Consider the following 15,403-nt stretch of genomic DNA (forward strand, 5'->3'; position numbering starts at 1 on the left):
AATGGCGAAGCAGCCTTGAGCAGCTGAATTGCTCATCTTTGCTCTTAGTTACGTTCTTGTGTATTTGAGTTTTATGCTACCAAGTGAGAAAATAAGTGAAAAGGCAATAAAAAGAAAAGACAGACGAGCTAGAAAAAAAATAATTGTCTTAGTAGTTAAAATATCCTCTCTAAAGTTTAAACAGGGAGGCCAAGTACCTGCCTATAAGTTCATACATAGATGCTCAGAAAGAAAGAGTTAGGGCAAGGACTCACTCTTACTTAATCACATCCTGAAAATCTCAAGATACAAATACAGCTGTCTAAAATTAGTATTTTCAAGTCGTCCCATAGCAACATCTAAAATTTAACCTTATAAGTTCAGTCACTCGTGGGCTAGTTCCAAAGTGTTTAAACTATCTGACTTCCCTAAAAGCCAACTTCACTCACTTCATGGATTACAGCCGGTCGCCCATCCCATTCGATCCAGTATGGTTTACATGCACTTCTTGGTCCTATTTGTCACTGAATCTCAATTATATCAAGCAACAGGCAACAGCCGCTGCCTTACTGTCATTGTCCATATCCCAAGGACAAAGAGAAAGAAAAAATATTCAGTTTGTTTTTTCCACAACTACAGCTAGAGCAGAGTCAATCAAATCTCATTTTTTAAATATTAGGCATCTTACCTTTCAATTGGTTGCCTAATAATAACTATTGGTATTTCTGCATGGTGCAGTGGCTGACAGGTCTATAAGTACTTTGAATAACAAGTTCAACAACATTGATTAAACAGGGCATGTTGGCCAGGACTGCTCTTTACTTGATATTATCTGAACAAAAGTAATATCCTCCAGAATACCAAAATGTATTTGACAAAAGCAATGCAGGACTCCTTCAGTATTACAAATGAGCTGCAGTCTTGATTCTGTGCTCAAGTCCTGTCATGAGGCTTGAGACCATGAATTTTTGTTTCTGCTTAATATTAGGGTGATGAATGATTAATGATTATTAGTAAGTGCCAACGTGACAGTGAATATGACAGTCCAGGTTCAAGATCAACGTTCCCTCTGTGCTGTTGCTGGGAAACTCCATGCACACCTACCACTGTGTTGATACATGGCTTCCATTTCTGTTTCTATTGCGCATGGACCTCAGAGACTGAAAGGAAGGAAATGCTGTTCACGATCCATCTGCAATGGAAGTGTGTCAGCACACATCAGACAGACTGACTTTAAAAATCCTTTATAATCTGAAGACTGATTAAGTCAGGCCTGCCATTAACTCTATAAGTTCCAGCAATCATTTCACTCAAAGTACAATTCTACTGATGCTGAAAATCTGAAACAGACATAAGAGTACACTGGAGAAACTCAGCAGATCTGGCAGCATATGTGGAGAGAGATAGAGAGTTCAGGTTTCAAGTCTGGTACGATGCTTCAATATGACTCTTCTTCTCTCTATCTCTCTTGCTTTTAATCAGTTCACTTATTTAGTCACTCTCAGTTTCTCAGTGGAAAAGCATCTTCTGAAAGCTGACAAGTTAAAAAATGCTTTAACAGGATCTTGTGGCACAGTGGTAGTGTCCCTACCTCTGGGTCATAATGTCCAGGTCCACCTGCCTGCCAATGTTTCACAACATGTCCATAGAAATTGATTTTAATAATTATATTATTTTAAAAGAGGGTAAAAACACAGTTTACAAAAATTGGCACTTGGAATTGGAAGCAATGTATACATGTAGGCATGGAAGTTGTTAGGAGGGAGGTCATTGAGTAGGAATAATTGCCATGGACTCAAATTGGCAGCAATAATGTGTGCTTTGCTCTGGGGAATAAGCTTGTCCCTGTATTCATACGTGATTTAGATGAAGTAACAGAAAAACACATATCCAAGTTTGCTGACACACTATGTTAAGTGGTTCAGCAATTGTGCGTATGAAAATAGAAAGTTACAAGAGATATTGATACTGTAAAAAGCTCTGATAAATGGAGTTCAATGTGGAGAAGTATGCAGTCATCCTCTGTGATCTAAAGAAAGACAGATTATTCTCGACTTGGCAAAAAGCAAAGAGATTTAAGAGTTCTAGTACAACAATCTGTAAAAAGCCAAGTGGACAGGTACAAAAAGTAATTTAAAAGACACATGAAATCTTGGCCTTTATTCGATATAACACAAAGGGAATATACATGTCACAGTTATATAAATGTCTAGTTAAATCTCATTTTGAGGAATGCATTCTGATCTGGAAGGATATATTGTTCTTAGAGTGAAGTGTCACAAAGATTCACCAAATGAGACTGGCACTAACAGTGACAAATTTATCAGGATAAACTTCATGGACTCAGTTTGTATTCCTTTGAGTGTAGAACATTAAGTGCTATTTATCAGATACAAAACAGAGAGAGTAGATCAAGGTAAATTAATTCCACCACTGGGAGAGTCCACAGCAAGGGAGTCCACAACCTTACGATTGTAGCTAGGTTGATGAAAGGTGATGTCAATAAGGACTTCTTAATACAATGGGGAGTGGAAATCTGTTGTATAAGGGAATGATTCTAAAAGTGTTAATGATGGAATTATATTAGTTCATGATGGATGGAGAATCAGTCAGTCAGTCTTACAGAAGGTCCCAATGGACAAGATGTGACAAACCAAGCTCCTGATAAATGTGGCTATGTCTAATTACATACGTTGACCTTATAAATTGGCAAAACATCAAAGAAGGCAAGAATACTTATAAAACATTTAAAAGTCTTTAATAATTTCTTCAATCTGAGAACAAGTAAATTTTTTGAATGGTGAAAGATTTTCAGAAGTGTTCAGCTTCCAGGGGCATGGGTAGATAATTTCATTAATTATCTCAATAGATGAATGGAAAAACTATGACTGTGGAGCTTTGAAAGCAAAATTCATAAAAGACAGAATTGTTGACTGAGTTATTGATGAAGCTTTGTCAGAATTATTACACAACAAGAAATATTTCACTCTGGATAAAACTATTCAAACTGTGGTCGAAGCAGAAACCAGAGAGTCTCTCAGCCAGAACCCAAGAGGAAAAGAACACAATTTCAAGAGAGCAGCAAAACATTTTCATTTTATAAACCGAAAGATAATCTAAAGGGGCAGTGACAAACCATCACTGACAGTAAGTCAAACAGCAGACAACAAAAGTCACCATCAGTGCTGTAGAACAACAAAGCCTTATTAGGCACAAGTAATGCCCAGCCATGACAAAAGAATGTTACATCGGTAAGACTATAGATCACTTCCAGGAAATATGTAGAAGTAGGACACTATTTCAGAGCAGCAGAAAGTCAAACATTTACTCATATACACAGACCAATAGTGAAAATTACACAAACAAAATCAGTGGTTTAACTACTTCCTGTTTCACTGAGCTTATTAATGTCAATGGACATCTTGCTAATTTTAAACTTGAATGAGTATCACTATCCTATCCAATCAGATATCATGGCCGAAGAAGCAGAAGTTACAGCCTACAAAGTTGAGACAATATATTGCCAGTGGAACAACTCCCAAGATAAAGGTATGTTAAAAGTAAAATTACAATGCAAACTGTTTACAAGATCTGCAAATATATATTTGGTTCACAGTAAATACTCCTCACTTCAGAACCTGCATGTGTGCCATGCTCTCACCAGTCTGTTGGTACTTGAAGGAGTTTGACGAGTTTCAAGAGAAAACTTGATTCAGAAACAAACTGGTGTGTCAACCAACCACTCAAGGAGCAACAAGTAGATGATTTCAAAATAAAAACAGGAAGTGCTAGAAAAACTCAGCAACAGTGACAGCATCTGCGGACAGAGAAACAAAGTTAACATTTCGGGTCTGATATAATTCTTCTTTTGCGGTCCCAATGGAGACAGGTGTGACATCTTGGCACCTGACAGTGATAATTATGCCTAACATAATTCATTGTACTTATTGTTATAATGCAATAAGCAATACTGTGCTATGCAAGAGAAGTAACTCTTCTTGTTAAGACTTTTAATAAGTCATCCCCTACCACTGGTAATAACCAAACCCATTTAAGAGGACTGGTGCCAGCAGCTACACCAATCACTGGCTGCCAGTGTATGGTGCCCAGATCTCCATGTGATATTTCTTGCCAAAAAGCTTTTGGGGGTGAGGCCGTACGGATTTTTGTTCAATAAAAGGCAATTATTATGCAACTAAAGATGGAGAGATAAGATGCAAATCAGCCAAAATCTAATTTAATGTTGGAGCTTGTTTCAGAGTCTGAATGGCCTACTTCTGTTCATATGTTTATATTTCTAAAAATTAACTTGGAATGGCACTTTAACCTCTGCAAACAACTGAACATTAAATGTGACCTTCTAAATAAAGCATTTTTTCATTTTTTCCAGTTGCACTGAGAGATAAAAAAGAAGCCTGTAATTGAGGCTACATTTCAGAAGATATTCCTGCAGCACATTTCAAAACAGCCACATTTTGCAGTCCACTTGTATAATCCATTCCTAAATTTCTCACAGGATATAAAGAAAATGCTGAGATTTAGCCTAAGGATCAACCTCATTATGAGACAATTAAAATATTCAGGAGAAGAAAATGTCCTCTAACGCAGTGAAAGAAACCTGCAAAACTGAAAAATGGCACAGCATAATCCATTGGATTTATTCTTTATGTCTCCAAAGATAATGATTAATTTAAATGCAGGAAAGAATTAGAAATAATCACATGTACATTCTGTAGGTACAACACAACACAAGAAAAGGTTTGAAAGAGATCAACTATTGTACTGCATTAGGATTGTGAGGTTGCTGGTTATTTTAGACAAACCCCTGCAGGTATCAAGGAACTTCCAGGAACAACAATACTAGCTGAAGGAGAAAAGATTGCTACTGCATCTCCTGACTCCACGCCAAACGGTAATTTTCCAGGACTGGAAAAACATACCAATAACTGTTTCACAATTGGTCTGCATTGATTCTGGAGGAAGTTAATTGGTTATAAATGAAACTGGCTGGCATGGGGGGAGGTGTGTAGGTGGGGGAGGGGGGTATGAAAAATAGAAAAAGCAACAAAACTGCTACCTCTGCATTCCTGTCACATTAGCTTTAATGGATGGGAAATCATGTACGGAAGGTGTTCAATCTCACTGAGCATGCGCCAGGGAGACAAAAGTAGAATTTTATCTTCCACCATAAATGGTAGCCTGAAACCTTTCACTAAGGACTAGATAGCAACAATCTACCTTCTGGTGAGATAACTAGCCCAGGTAGTGGCTCCCACAATGTTACAAGAAGTACAAAATGACAATGTACAGACCTGGAAATAAAAACAACATAAGCACTTTAATTTACAGGTGGCATTGTGTCTTCTCTCATTATGAAATACACTTTAAACATTGGAGGCCAAAAAAATACCACATTTGTTCCTTATGTTGAAAATAGTAACTAAAGCCAGAATGATGTAAGTAACAGATACAAGTATAAAGCTATTTTGTCATTACTATGTAAACATAGCTTTCAGCTTGTATTTTATGCTTTACTTTTGAGATATTCTCCTTTGCGCTTTGTTTTAAAGCAATATAATCTAGTATTTAATTAACACATCAGTTGGGATGGTTTCATTATCTTTCCAGGTTGTGATGATTTTGTTCAGCTCAGCTCTATTCTTTCTTTAGTTTTCAAAGGAAGATTGCAAATAGCGTTGCATTATTTTTAATACTGTAAATTGGCACTAGTTCTTAATGGGGGAATCTATTGATGTTTTGTATTTATCCTAAGGGAAATAAATATATATGCACATAATAAAAACAACATTGAAGCATTTTGCTTTGCATTACCAGTGTTCCGTACAATTGTAAGGAATTAGCAGAAACTTTTGACTTACAATGTTTGATATTTTTCAAAGGACTCATTTAAAGCAATGTCACTACTGAACAATTCTATAAAAACAGCATTACCTATCCAGCAGGACTGACTATACTTTGCTATCTTATGTGGCAAGTTCAGTACCAAACCAGGCCAGTATAAATAACATGCCTTCCAGAAATTGCCAACTTCAAATAACTCTGGAGGAAACTGGAATTTGTAACAGGCTGTTAAATTAAAATGTTACAATCAAGAAATTATAGCTTTATTCAGGAGTGAAGCCATGAAAGACATTTTTATTGCGCATAGTAGAAATCTGAAATTTTCTCCTCTACAAAATTATGAGTACTGGAACAACCAAAAATTTCAAAAAAGAGGTTTTTGTTAGGCAAGGTTATTACGACGCATGGATCAAAGACAGCTGACCAGATTTGAGGTACATATCAGCTTTGATCTAATAAAATTGAAGAACCAATCTGAGGCACTAAATGGTCTATTCTTATATAATGGAAGCAATCACCAATTGCATTTCAAGTAATATCTCTGTCAGTGTACAAGTACAAATTGAAAAGATGTTTACCTCATGACTGATGAATGAGTTAATCTACAACAGAAGAGTGAGAAACATTTGAGGAGGAAACAATACCATCACTTTTTTGTTTAAAAACCAGTTAAGTAACCATGAAAATAAAAATGAAGAGAACTTACACCACCTTAGAGTGCACCACTGTACTGATTCAATCAGAGAATACAGTAAAGGTTGGTCACTTAAAGTTTTCCAGTAAATATCCCTAAGTAGCCAGTGGTTGAAAGTGAGATAATGCATTCCAACCAAACACTGAAAAATATTACACTAACGTGCCTTGATTTTCAGTTTAATGATAATGAACAAACACTTCAATAGGATTTGACATACATCCTGTTTCAATAAATGCTTAGAAAGACTTGATTAACACAACAAATCTAACTAATATATTTTTCTGTTGCAAAGGCATCACAAATTTAAATTAGGTAGACATGGTTAAAGTAATAAAAGTGAGTCATGGATGGATGGAAATGGAACCCTGAGATCACTGCCTGCAACTTTCTAGCAATGGGCTATAAATGCTGGCCCAGCTAGTCACATCCTATGAATGAATAAAACAAAAAATAATTTGAACTTTAACTTCATAGAAATCTCATTATGCTGTTGTTTTGTTTTCTGCCAAAACTGTGTGATTGTGGATTACAAAGAAATTCACCTTTACATACAATATAACTGCAGTGACATGTGCATTCGGACGATAAGGAATAGGGACAGAGTAGGCCATTCAGCCCCTCAAGCCTGCTCCACCATTCAATAGGACCATGACAGATCAGTCATTCCTCAAGTCCACTTTCCTGTGTTTTCCCTGTAACCCTCGATTCTCCTGCTGAGTTGTAGCATAACAATTTAGTAAAATAGCTTTGCCCATTCACGAGTTAAGAGGTCAATTTACAAGGGTATTTGTCAAAAATAAAGTCCAACTGTGCTATGTCCTCTTTATCCCTGATTAAATGTAAATCTTTATGAAAATAAAATTGGATTTTTCAAAACATCTATTCAGTTAAGCAAATGGTGGTAAAGATAAGAATGTAAATTCACTACAAATTACTGTATTCACAGGCTGAATGGTAAGGTCTGGTCTGTAAACCATCTATTTCTCAAACTTTCAGACCAACTAGTTATTACTCTGAAACTTTGAGCAATGCCAAAATGTAATTCAAGTACAAAGTACAAATAAATTATTTTAGGAAGAAGATACTTTATTCAGTCTCTTTCTACCTAATATTGCAATGAAACTGAAGGGCATTTTGAAAAGTTAGATATACTGTGAGTAAAAGTGCACAGTATTAGATTTCTCATCAAGTACCCATTGTAGTAATGGCTGACATTACCAATACAGATACACAGAGATTAATAAAAACCAAAAGGACTGTGGATACTGTAAATCAAAAACAAAAAAAAACAGAAGTTGCTGGAAAAGCTCAGCCAGTCTGGCAGCATCTGTGATGGGGAATCAGAGCTAACGTTTCAGGTCCAGTGGCCCTTCCGTACAACTGAGGCTCTGAGGAAGGGTGACTGGACCCAAGACGTCAACAGAGGGATTAATGGTGCTTTTGTATCTCAGCAAAGAATGGAACAAGAAATAAATATATTCTTACAAATTGTAAACAGATCAAAATACTTGCATTAAAGCTGGATTTTAAGTTCTAATGTACTGAGTATCCAAATCTTTAAATAGTTAAGTTTTGTACAATTTCCCACACAAAATAGAAGAGATGTAGAGCTCACAACATTTTACCAGAATCGTCAAATCATTAATTATTTGAAACCCAATTACAATAGAGTATGTGCTACACAAATCAGTGAGACCCTTTCCTTGTCTAAGTGCAGTACTTATGGCAAAGATGAACTATTAATCTTTGTGTTGTAATTGAACGTTGTAAATTGTCTTGAATGCAAGTGAAAATAATCAAGAGTTAGTGTTAGTCAGGGTGACAATTATCGCCTACTTCTTTGACAAAAGTAGTTCATTCCACACAATTAACATTGGATGACAGAAACACTTTCACAGTACAACAAATCCAAAAAGAATAGAAAATCCAAAAAGTTAAAGAAAACGTATGGGATAAACAGGAGTTGCTATTTCTGTGTGATATTGTAATATATAAGCACACAACCACCTACAGAGTCAGAATTTCACAAAGTAACAAAAATCTGAGTTCATTTCTATCTTATTTATTCAATTTTAAAGCTAAAGCCTAATTTCTGGGGCCTTGGCTTTCAGTGGGCAGTCAACAGCAAGTTACCCTATCTTTCTCTTTCTCTCACATCTTCTCACCCTGAACTTCAATTGTAGCTTGAAATCCAAAGGGAAGTCCTTTCTCTCCCACTGCCAGCAGGATGCTGGGCACACCAATAAGCAGTGCACATGTATCTTAACTCAGGAACTCAGTAGAAAAATTCAAATCTAGATCTTGCGATTAGATACCCAATACATTGCACATTATATTTAACTTCTGACTTTGGTTAGGTTCCCCTCTGCATTTCAACAAGTGTTATATTTATTTCCAAACATTTAGTACAGGTACCTGCAGAAAGAATCCTCTCTTCCATTTCTGCTACTTGTTGTCTATATGCTTTGCAAGCAGCTTGTTTGAATGTGGGTCTTATTTTGACTTTTTTTGGAACTTCAGGACATTCCTCTGGGATGGTTAGATTTTCAGATTCTCCTGATACACTCTGATGTTCATCTTGTTCGGGTTCTGCTGAGATGACAGCTGGGGATTCTATCTCTTCATCATTGCTTGTCTCATAAGGGATCTCATAACTGTCTCCTTGTAAATCTGGGGCTGTAAATTCTTCCAGACGCTCAGGTGACAACATTTGCTCATCGCTTGACTTGGGAAATGTTTTATTTTCCAGTTTTGCAAGCACTTCCTCCATCACCTCAACATAATCCATTTCGTTTTCCCCTGCCTGCTCACTGTCCTCATCTTCCTCAGCTCTGTAATAATAGGGTTCATAGTACAAGTCTGAATCAAGGGTAGTGCACGATTCATCTGCTGTGGATTGAGACAAAGTCCTGAACCGTCCCATAAAACTGCCTCTTTTTCCATCCTCACTCAGACTTTGGGTACTTCTGGAGTCCATTTTATTCCAAACAACCTCTAAGGCAGACTTAGCGCGTTGAAGTGACGATCCAAATTTTTGGAAGCTGAATCCTGTATCCGAGAGGTCAATACTCAGGCGGCTATGCCAGGATTTAGCTGGCACCTCCATTGAATCAGTGTCACTAGGAAGCTCACTCTGACTGCGACATCTTAGCGAATATTTATTTTGATACTGATAATTATCACTAGGATATGAATCACAATAGGGGTCATATGTGCTTTCCCACTGATTTTGAGGTTCCCTATCAAAACCAGAACATTCTGAGGTGTCAAGAGTTGTATCGAACGTTTCTTCTTCATATCCTTGGCCAACAGCCTGGTAATTTGCATCAAAGTCCATCGTATAGTCCAAGACATTTTGCTCAGACGGGCTATTTAATTCGGATGTAAAAACATGCTGTGAGGTGTCTAGACCAGAGTCTGTGCCTTGTTCTAAATGTTGCCATTCTTTCCATGGTGAAAGATCACCTTGCAAAGACAACTGTGAGTCACTGTAATGACTTCTATCACCAGAAACACAAAGCATTCCATTGCTCATGCCACTATCAGCGTTCTCCATGTTCTCTACTTCATTTTGTTCCATATAATGTTGATCTTCATAGTCATACTGCTGAGTACCCACATTGTTAGCCCAGGTAGCTGCTTCTTCTTCCTTACCTCTTAACCAAATATCTTTTTCTGAAGATGATACAACTGAGGCACCATCAGCTCTGATGAAGTACTGATTGTCCGTAAAATCTTCAGAGTAAGATATTGACTGGCAGAGTTTAGAAAAATCAGATTCTGAACGGCTGAGTTTGGTCGAAGTGTAATCGTTCTGGAGCCACGAGGGAGCCACTTCATTGTAATAAGGTTCCATCTGTTTCTGGGTCTCTTCAAATGGAGACGAGTGAAGGCTGTCATCAGTACATAACTGTGTTGAATCTGAATATGAGCTGCAAACTACAGTTCTGTCAATGTTAACAATGTTGTGAGATTCTGGGCCTAATTTTGAAGCAATGGACACTTTCTCAAAAACCGTTTTGGAACTCAGTTCAAAACTGTGATTGTTATGGCCTTCCTCCTGATCTTTGTCACTCGATTCAGGTGATGTCAACCCATCTCCTTTGGGTTCCTCCTCTGTGGTTGCTAACTTCATATTCATACTTTCGTATGTCTGGGATTTTGATGGAAGTGAAAATTCCTTTCTGTCCTTCAGATCAGAAAAGATCTCTGTAGAAATTCCAATGCCTGAGCCTTTCAACTTGTAACATTTTTTAAGAATTAAATCCCTGTTTTGGGGACTGTCAAAATATACAAGAATGGGACGAGGCTTGGCATTGGCGCAGTCTCTTTGTTGCCCTAGTCTGTGCACAAGTTCAATCTGAACAGTTTTTTGTGCATCTGTAAGTCCTAGTTTCTCTTCTATAATTCCATAAATTATGTTTTCTGTGTTTTCATGCAATTCTTCAGGCACGTTAATAAATCGTAGACTTACATTATTTCCTTGATAGTTCAGTTGTCTTATATAATCATGTATATCTCTGGTTTCTCTTCTGGACTGCACAAATCCTGAGCGCAATTGTTCAATTTCCGTTTGCACCACTTCCACGCTACTGGAAATTTCATCAATAGACTCTTTCAGAGCATTGACATGTCCGCGTAGCTCACATAACTCAGTTTCTATTTGGCTTATCCCCTGAAGCTCCTTAAAGATCATTTCCATGACATCATGAGTTTGACTAATGCAGCCAGTGGAACTGAATGCAGGTTCTAGTCCGCTCTTTTGCTGCAGACGTCCAGTTCTGTCCAGGGATTTGCTTCGAAAACCAAGAGATTTCTTCCATGTGCTCATTTCCGTATCTGAGGAAATACACTCTTGACTTTTCTTCCACTTGCGAAGCTTACGCAATGCACCAAGTCTCAATAATGTCCGATCTTGATCTGAGCTCCCATCAGATGCAGCTAGGCTGCTGACACTCTTCCTATTTCTCCTTACCGGCATCGTGTGCGACTTATGATCTTTTATTTTCTGCGAAGCACTTATTTCGTTCAATAACTCAGAGGTGCCACTATCAACAGACCACAACTCTGGACACAAATTGTCATTATTTGATGAGCTAATATTCTTTTTCAGCCCGTTCGCTATAGCCACTCTGTAACTCAATGTAGGAGAAAGTGAATATTCTGTTTTTCCTTCCTCGTCTTCAACAGATAAGTTATGGGCGGATTGACACTTAGCTATTCTTTTGACAGTGGTTTTCAGATTTGTTGAGAATTTTTGATTTCGTGCCGAATTAGCTTGCAGGTGTTTTTGTACTTTCTTATCTAGATTACTCTCTTTTTTCCTTGTCGTATTTGCTGGTTTCTTAGTAAACATTCCTTTGTAAAACTTTAAAAGGTAGACCTGGAGTAGATTCTTCAAAAAGGAAGAAATCATAGGGAAAGGCAACAAGTATCACTGATTCCGGTCAAAAACCAGGGCAGTTGCAATCAAGCCAGCCATACATTTCTCAGAGTGAGTGTGTCACTTTCAGCAAAAGACACATCAACAGCATCAAACCATATGTCCTAGTTCTTAGCAAGAAGACAGCATTTATAGAATGTGAAAGATTAATGCAGATAATTGTCAGAACGCAATCACAATGAATTTGTATCAGATGCAGCTAAAAGTCCTGGGGAAAGGGCAACAGCGCCGAACAGGGTGGAGATCCCATGTCTGCCTCTGTTACAGAAAAGAAGGTGTTAGCATTGAACAACTCAGAATTTTCAACGACGTCGTTTTAGCATTCAAAGCGAACATCAACATACAATGCTAGCAAACAATTAACTAGCTATGGCTACTAAAATACAAACATACATAAACATATTAAAATGCTTTTTGTGGTCAAATATTGCAGTAACAGTCTCATCTCAAAACTACTTGTTCTTTGTGAAACTAATGCAATTTAACTGAGAAAATAGTACACTTCAGTTCCATTTTTTATTATAAACGCTCCAGTTGTATGTAGTAGGAAAACTGAGCATGTAGCATTGCATTTTTTTTTATTCTTACATCTTCACTCTATTCATTTTTTTCCAACAAATTTTGTCATCACTATGCACAGGCCACTTTTCTAAAATTATTCACGAGAATTTGACTCATTCAACACAGCAATTCTTCTTTTGAAACGAAGAATGCATTATAATAGATTTCATATATACTTCATTCATTGTAGTTTTATATTTATACTTAACATAGTTTGCCAATAGTGCTTTGACAAGGACAATCAGAATGAATTGCAAGGGGCTCCGATATTGTCTGAATTTCTTCATTTGAACAGCGGACATTAAGAATACTATATGAAGATACTAGCTATGAAGAATTACAAAGATAAACAGTGTGGGGGAGCTAAACAAACAACCTAAATTTAGATAAACTACATGCTTCTGAAAGTTCTCAGTTTCAGCATTCTAAATTAGTGGAAGAATTTTCATCAGTGAGAGGGGAAGCAGGGATATGGAAATTCCCAGCTCAGCCTGCTGGTTTCAAGAGAATAGTTGAACCTCCATATGCATTCTGGACTGAGAACTCAGACATCCATTAAATTGTTGAAATAGCTGAATCCCCGGGAAACAATTGCTTGATTGACAGCTCTGTCTCTCAAAACTCTTTTGTCAATTTCACAAAGTTCAGAGAGACAAGAAAAAGAGGTTTCAAGTGCTTGCAGTTTTGGCTATTGACGATTTAAGGATCTGGATAATTGACCATTTTATTGACCTGTACTGAAATGATTTTGTTTAAAAGGTAGAATATTGTGAATTAATTACTTTTCTAAAAACCTTAGTGTTACCATAGGGTCGTTTGTTTCTATACAGTGGAGAATCTATCATAGCATAGAGTATATGAGGGTGATGGGTGCTGTGTGGGAGACCATAGTTTAGCATGAGGAGCATTGGCTTTTTTACTTTTTTAAAAGGTGCCTCACCCAGACTATGATTCATGATATCTCTCGGTGTCATGCACCACAAATCCTTTAAAGTTGGCCCAACACCATTAAAGTTATGGAGGACTAGCAGGTGTCTGTCCCTGCAATGGAGCCAGCCAGGTCAAGGATGGAGGCTGTGAACTTATGAGCCAAACCAGCCTGGGCCCTTAAATCAGCACTGAAAATCAGAAAACTCAAGTATGTGGCCAGAAATCCCAGAATCTGATCTTGACTGCCATTTTCACCCCTTCACAAAAGTGTCCCCAATTCCATGGAAATCCAGACCAGTGTCTCACATTTCAAACTCACACCTTTACCAATTCAAAGAAACATCGCAGTTCCTCTGCCCCAGCAACCCAAAAGAATCTGTAAAGTGCTAATATTTTAATCTGTTTATTTACTTTGAAATCTGTTTCACTGTTGTATGTAGTTATGTTTTTCCATTGCCAAACTAAAATGAGTGCTTAGCTCCTCTCCACGCAGTGTCACTTTTGTTTATTATCTGAAGGATGAATTTGTAGTCAGTTTTAAGTTACTGTTAGCCTCACAAGAGAAGATTTATCAAAAAGTTGTATTACTCATTGTTTAGCAATCTCAGAGTTGCAAGGGGAAATATTCTCAATGTGTCTTATTTTCACTTTTGACAGAAAATAAAAATAAACTATTCGATTCATGGAAGTACAAACTTTGACACTTCAAATTACCACACAAAATGCTAAAGGTGCATCATGGGTAGAATCTGTTAAATCATCGAGCAACTTCTTGAGCTCACTACTTTTGTACGTTTTCATAACATCACTAAAACAAACATTAACGTTCCCATGAAAATGCAATTTAAATAACTAGTGGAGAGGTAAACATTTAAAAACACAATGAACTCAAACAATTCATGTTTTAATGTTATTTTTTCCATCACATTTAATTTATAAGTTCTCAACTTCTCATTCCTTACAAAGGATCTTTAAAAGCTTTCATTTTCTTGTTTCCTCCTTTATATTAGTACTCAACATTGATGTAGGTGATGATAATTTACTAAAGTTGTGGGCCCTATTTTAATACCAGCTGAATAATAGCATCAAAGTCAAGATCATTGATCAAGTATGCCTCAAAGTCCCAGGATCTAACTTGGGTACATTTTGGATGTAATCCAATTTACTTTCTGTTGAACAAACAATCTCAGTTGGACAGTAGTTGTGTCCCTGCCTCTGAAAATATTTAAGCTATCTTGGTCCTAACTATTGACAACTGCTAGAACTCACATTGATGTGGTCAGGTTAATTATACTAAAAATAAACAGAACAGCAAGATTACAAGAATCTTTTTACAGAGACAAAACACCTCCAAAAAAAAAAGAATTAGTCTAAACACAAATGAGAGCAATGTTCAGCCAGTTCCTCCTAAATCTAGGTTGAAAAAAATGTTATGCTTTTATCTTTTAAAAACCCTATTATGAGTCATATACTCTATGTCTTTCTGTAGAAATGTCTGTTTCCATAGAACACCTTGCAAGAGAGGGCAGTCTTTTTCATAATGGTAAAATGCAATGTTCCAAGTTGGGTCTCTTCACTACACAGCAGCACATTAACCCTAGAATTGAACCTGCTGCTTAAACATCAACATTAGCAAAGGATTCAAGTCCATTTTATTAGCTAGAATACATAATAACTTCTTCAGTGTCACAGAAAACACAGCTGATAAAAATCACATGTAAAATATAATTATTTTCTTTAGAGATATCATTCAAGTTTCAGAACACTACATCCTTTTACTCAGAGCCATATGAGATTAATAAAAAGTCACACTTCACTGAACTGTTTAACTGGTAATTGTGCAAAATTGCATGAAATGAAGATGATTGTGTGTGGGGAAATGTGTAAATGCTAAGATGATGCCACTAATGTTTTGATAAAAAGGGAAGGAA

At 36.9% G+C, this 15,403-nt stretch overlaps 1 protein-coding gene across 6 annotated transcripts in view; it reads right to left on the reverse strand.

Annotated features, from left to right (window-relative positions):
- Positions 1 to 15,403, reverse strand: part of unc13c (unc-13 homolog C (C. elegans)) — a 582,280-nt gene that overhangs the window by 349,552 nt on the left and 217,325 nt on the right. For 3 of the 6 annotated variants that reach the window (XM_043677514.2, XM_043677512.2, XM_087981431.1), the window contains one exon: positions 8,954 to 12,239. The exons of the other annotated variants lie outside the window; for them this stretch is intronic. In XM_043677514.2, coding sequence (XP_043533449.2) covers positions 8,954 to 11,954 — 3,001 coding nt within the window. In that variant the 5' untranslated portion in view covers positions 11,955 to 12,239. The remainder of the gene's footprint in view (positions 1 to 8,953; positions 12,240 to 15,403) is intronic. 6 annotated transcript variants of the gene reach the window in all.

Source organism: Chiloscyllium plagiosum, unplaced genomic scaffold, assembly GCF_037043375.1.
Source record: "Chiloscyllium plagiosum isolate Xiang-an unplaced genomic scaffold, Cpla_swu_hap1 HiC_scaffold_39, whole genome shotgun sequence".
NCBI classification, from domain to species: domain Eukaryota; kingdom Metazoa; phylum Chordata; class Chondrichthyes; order Orectolobiformes; family Hemiscylliidae; genus Chiloscyllium; species Chiloscyllium plagiosum.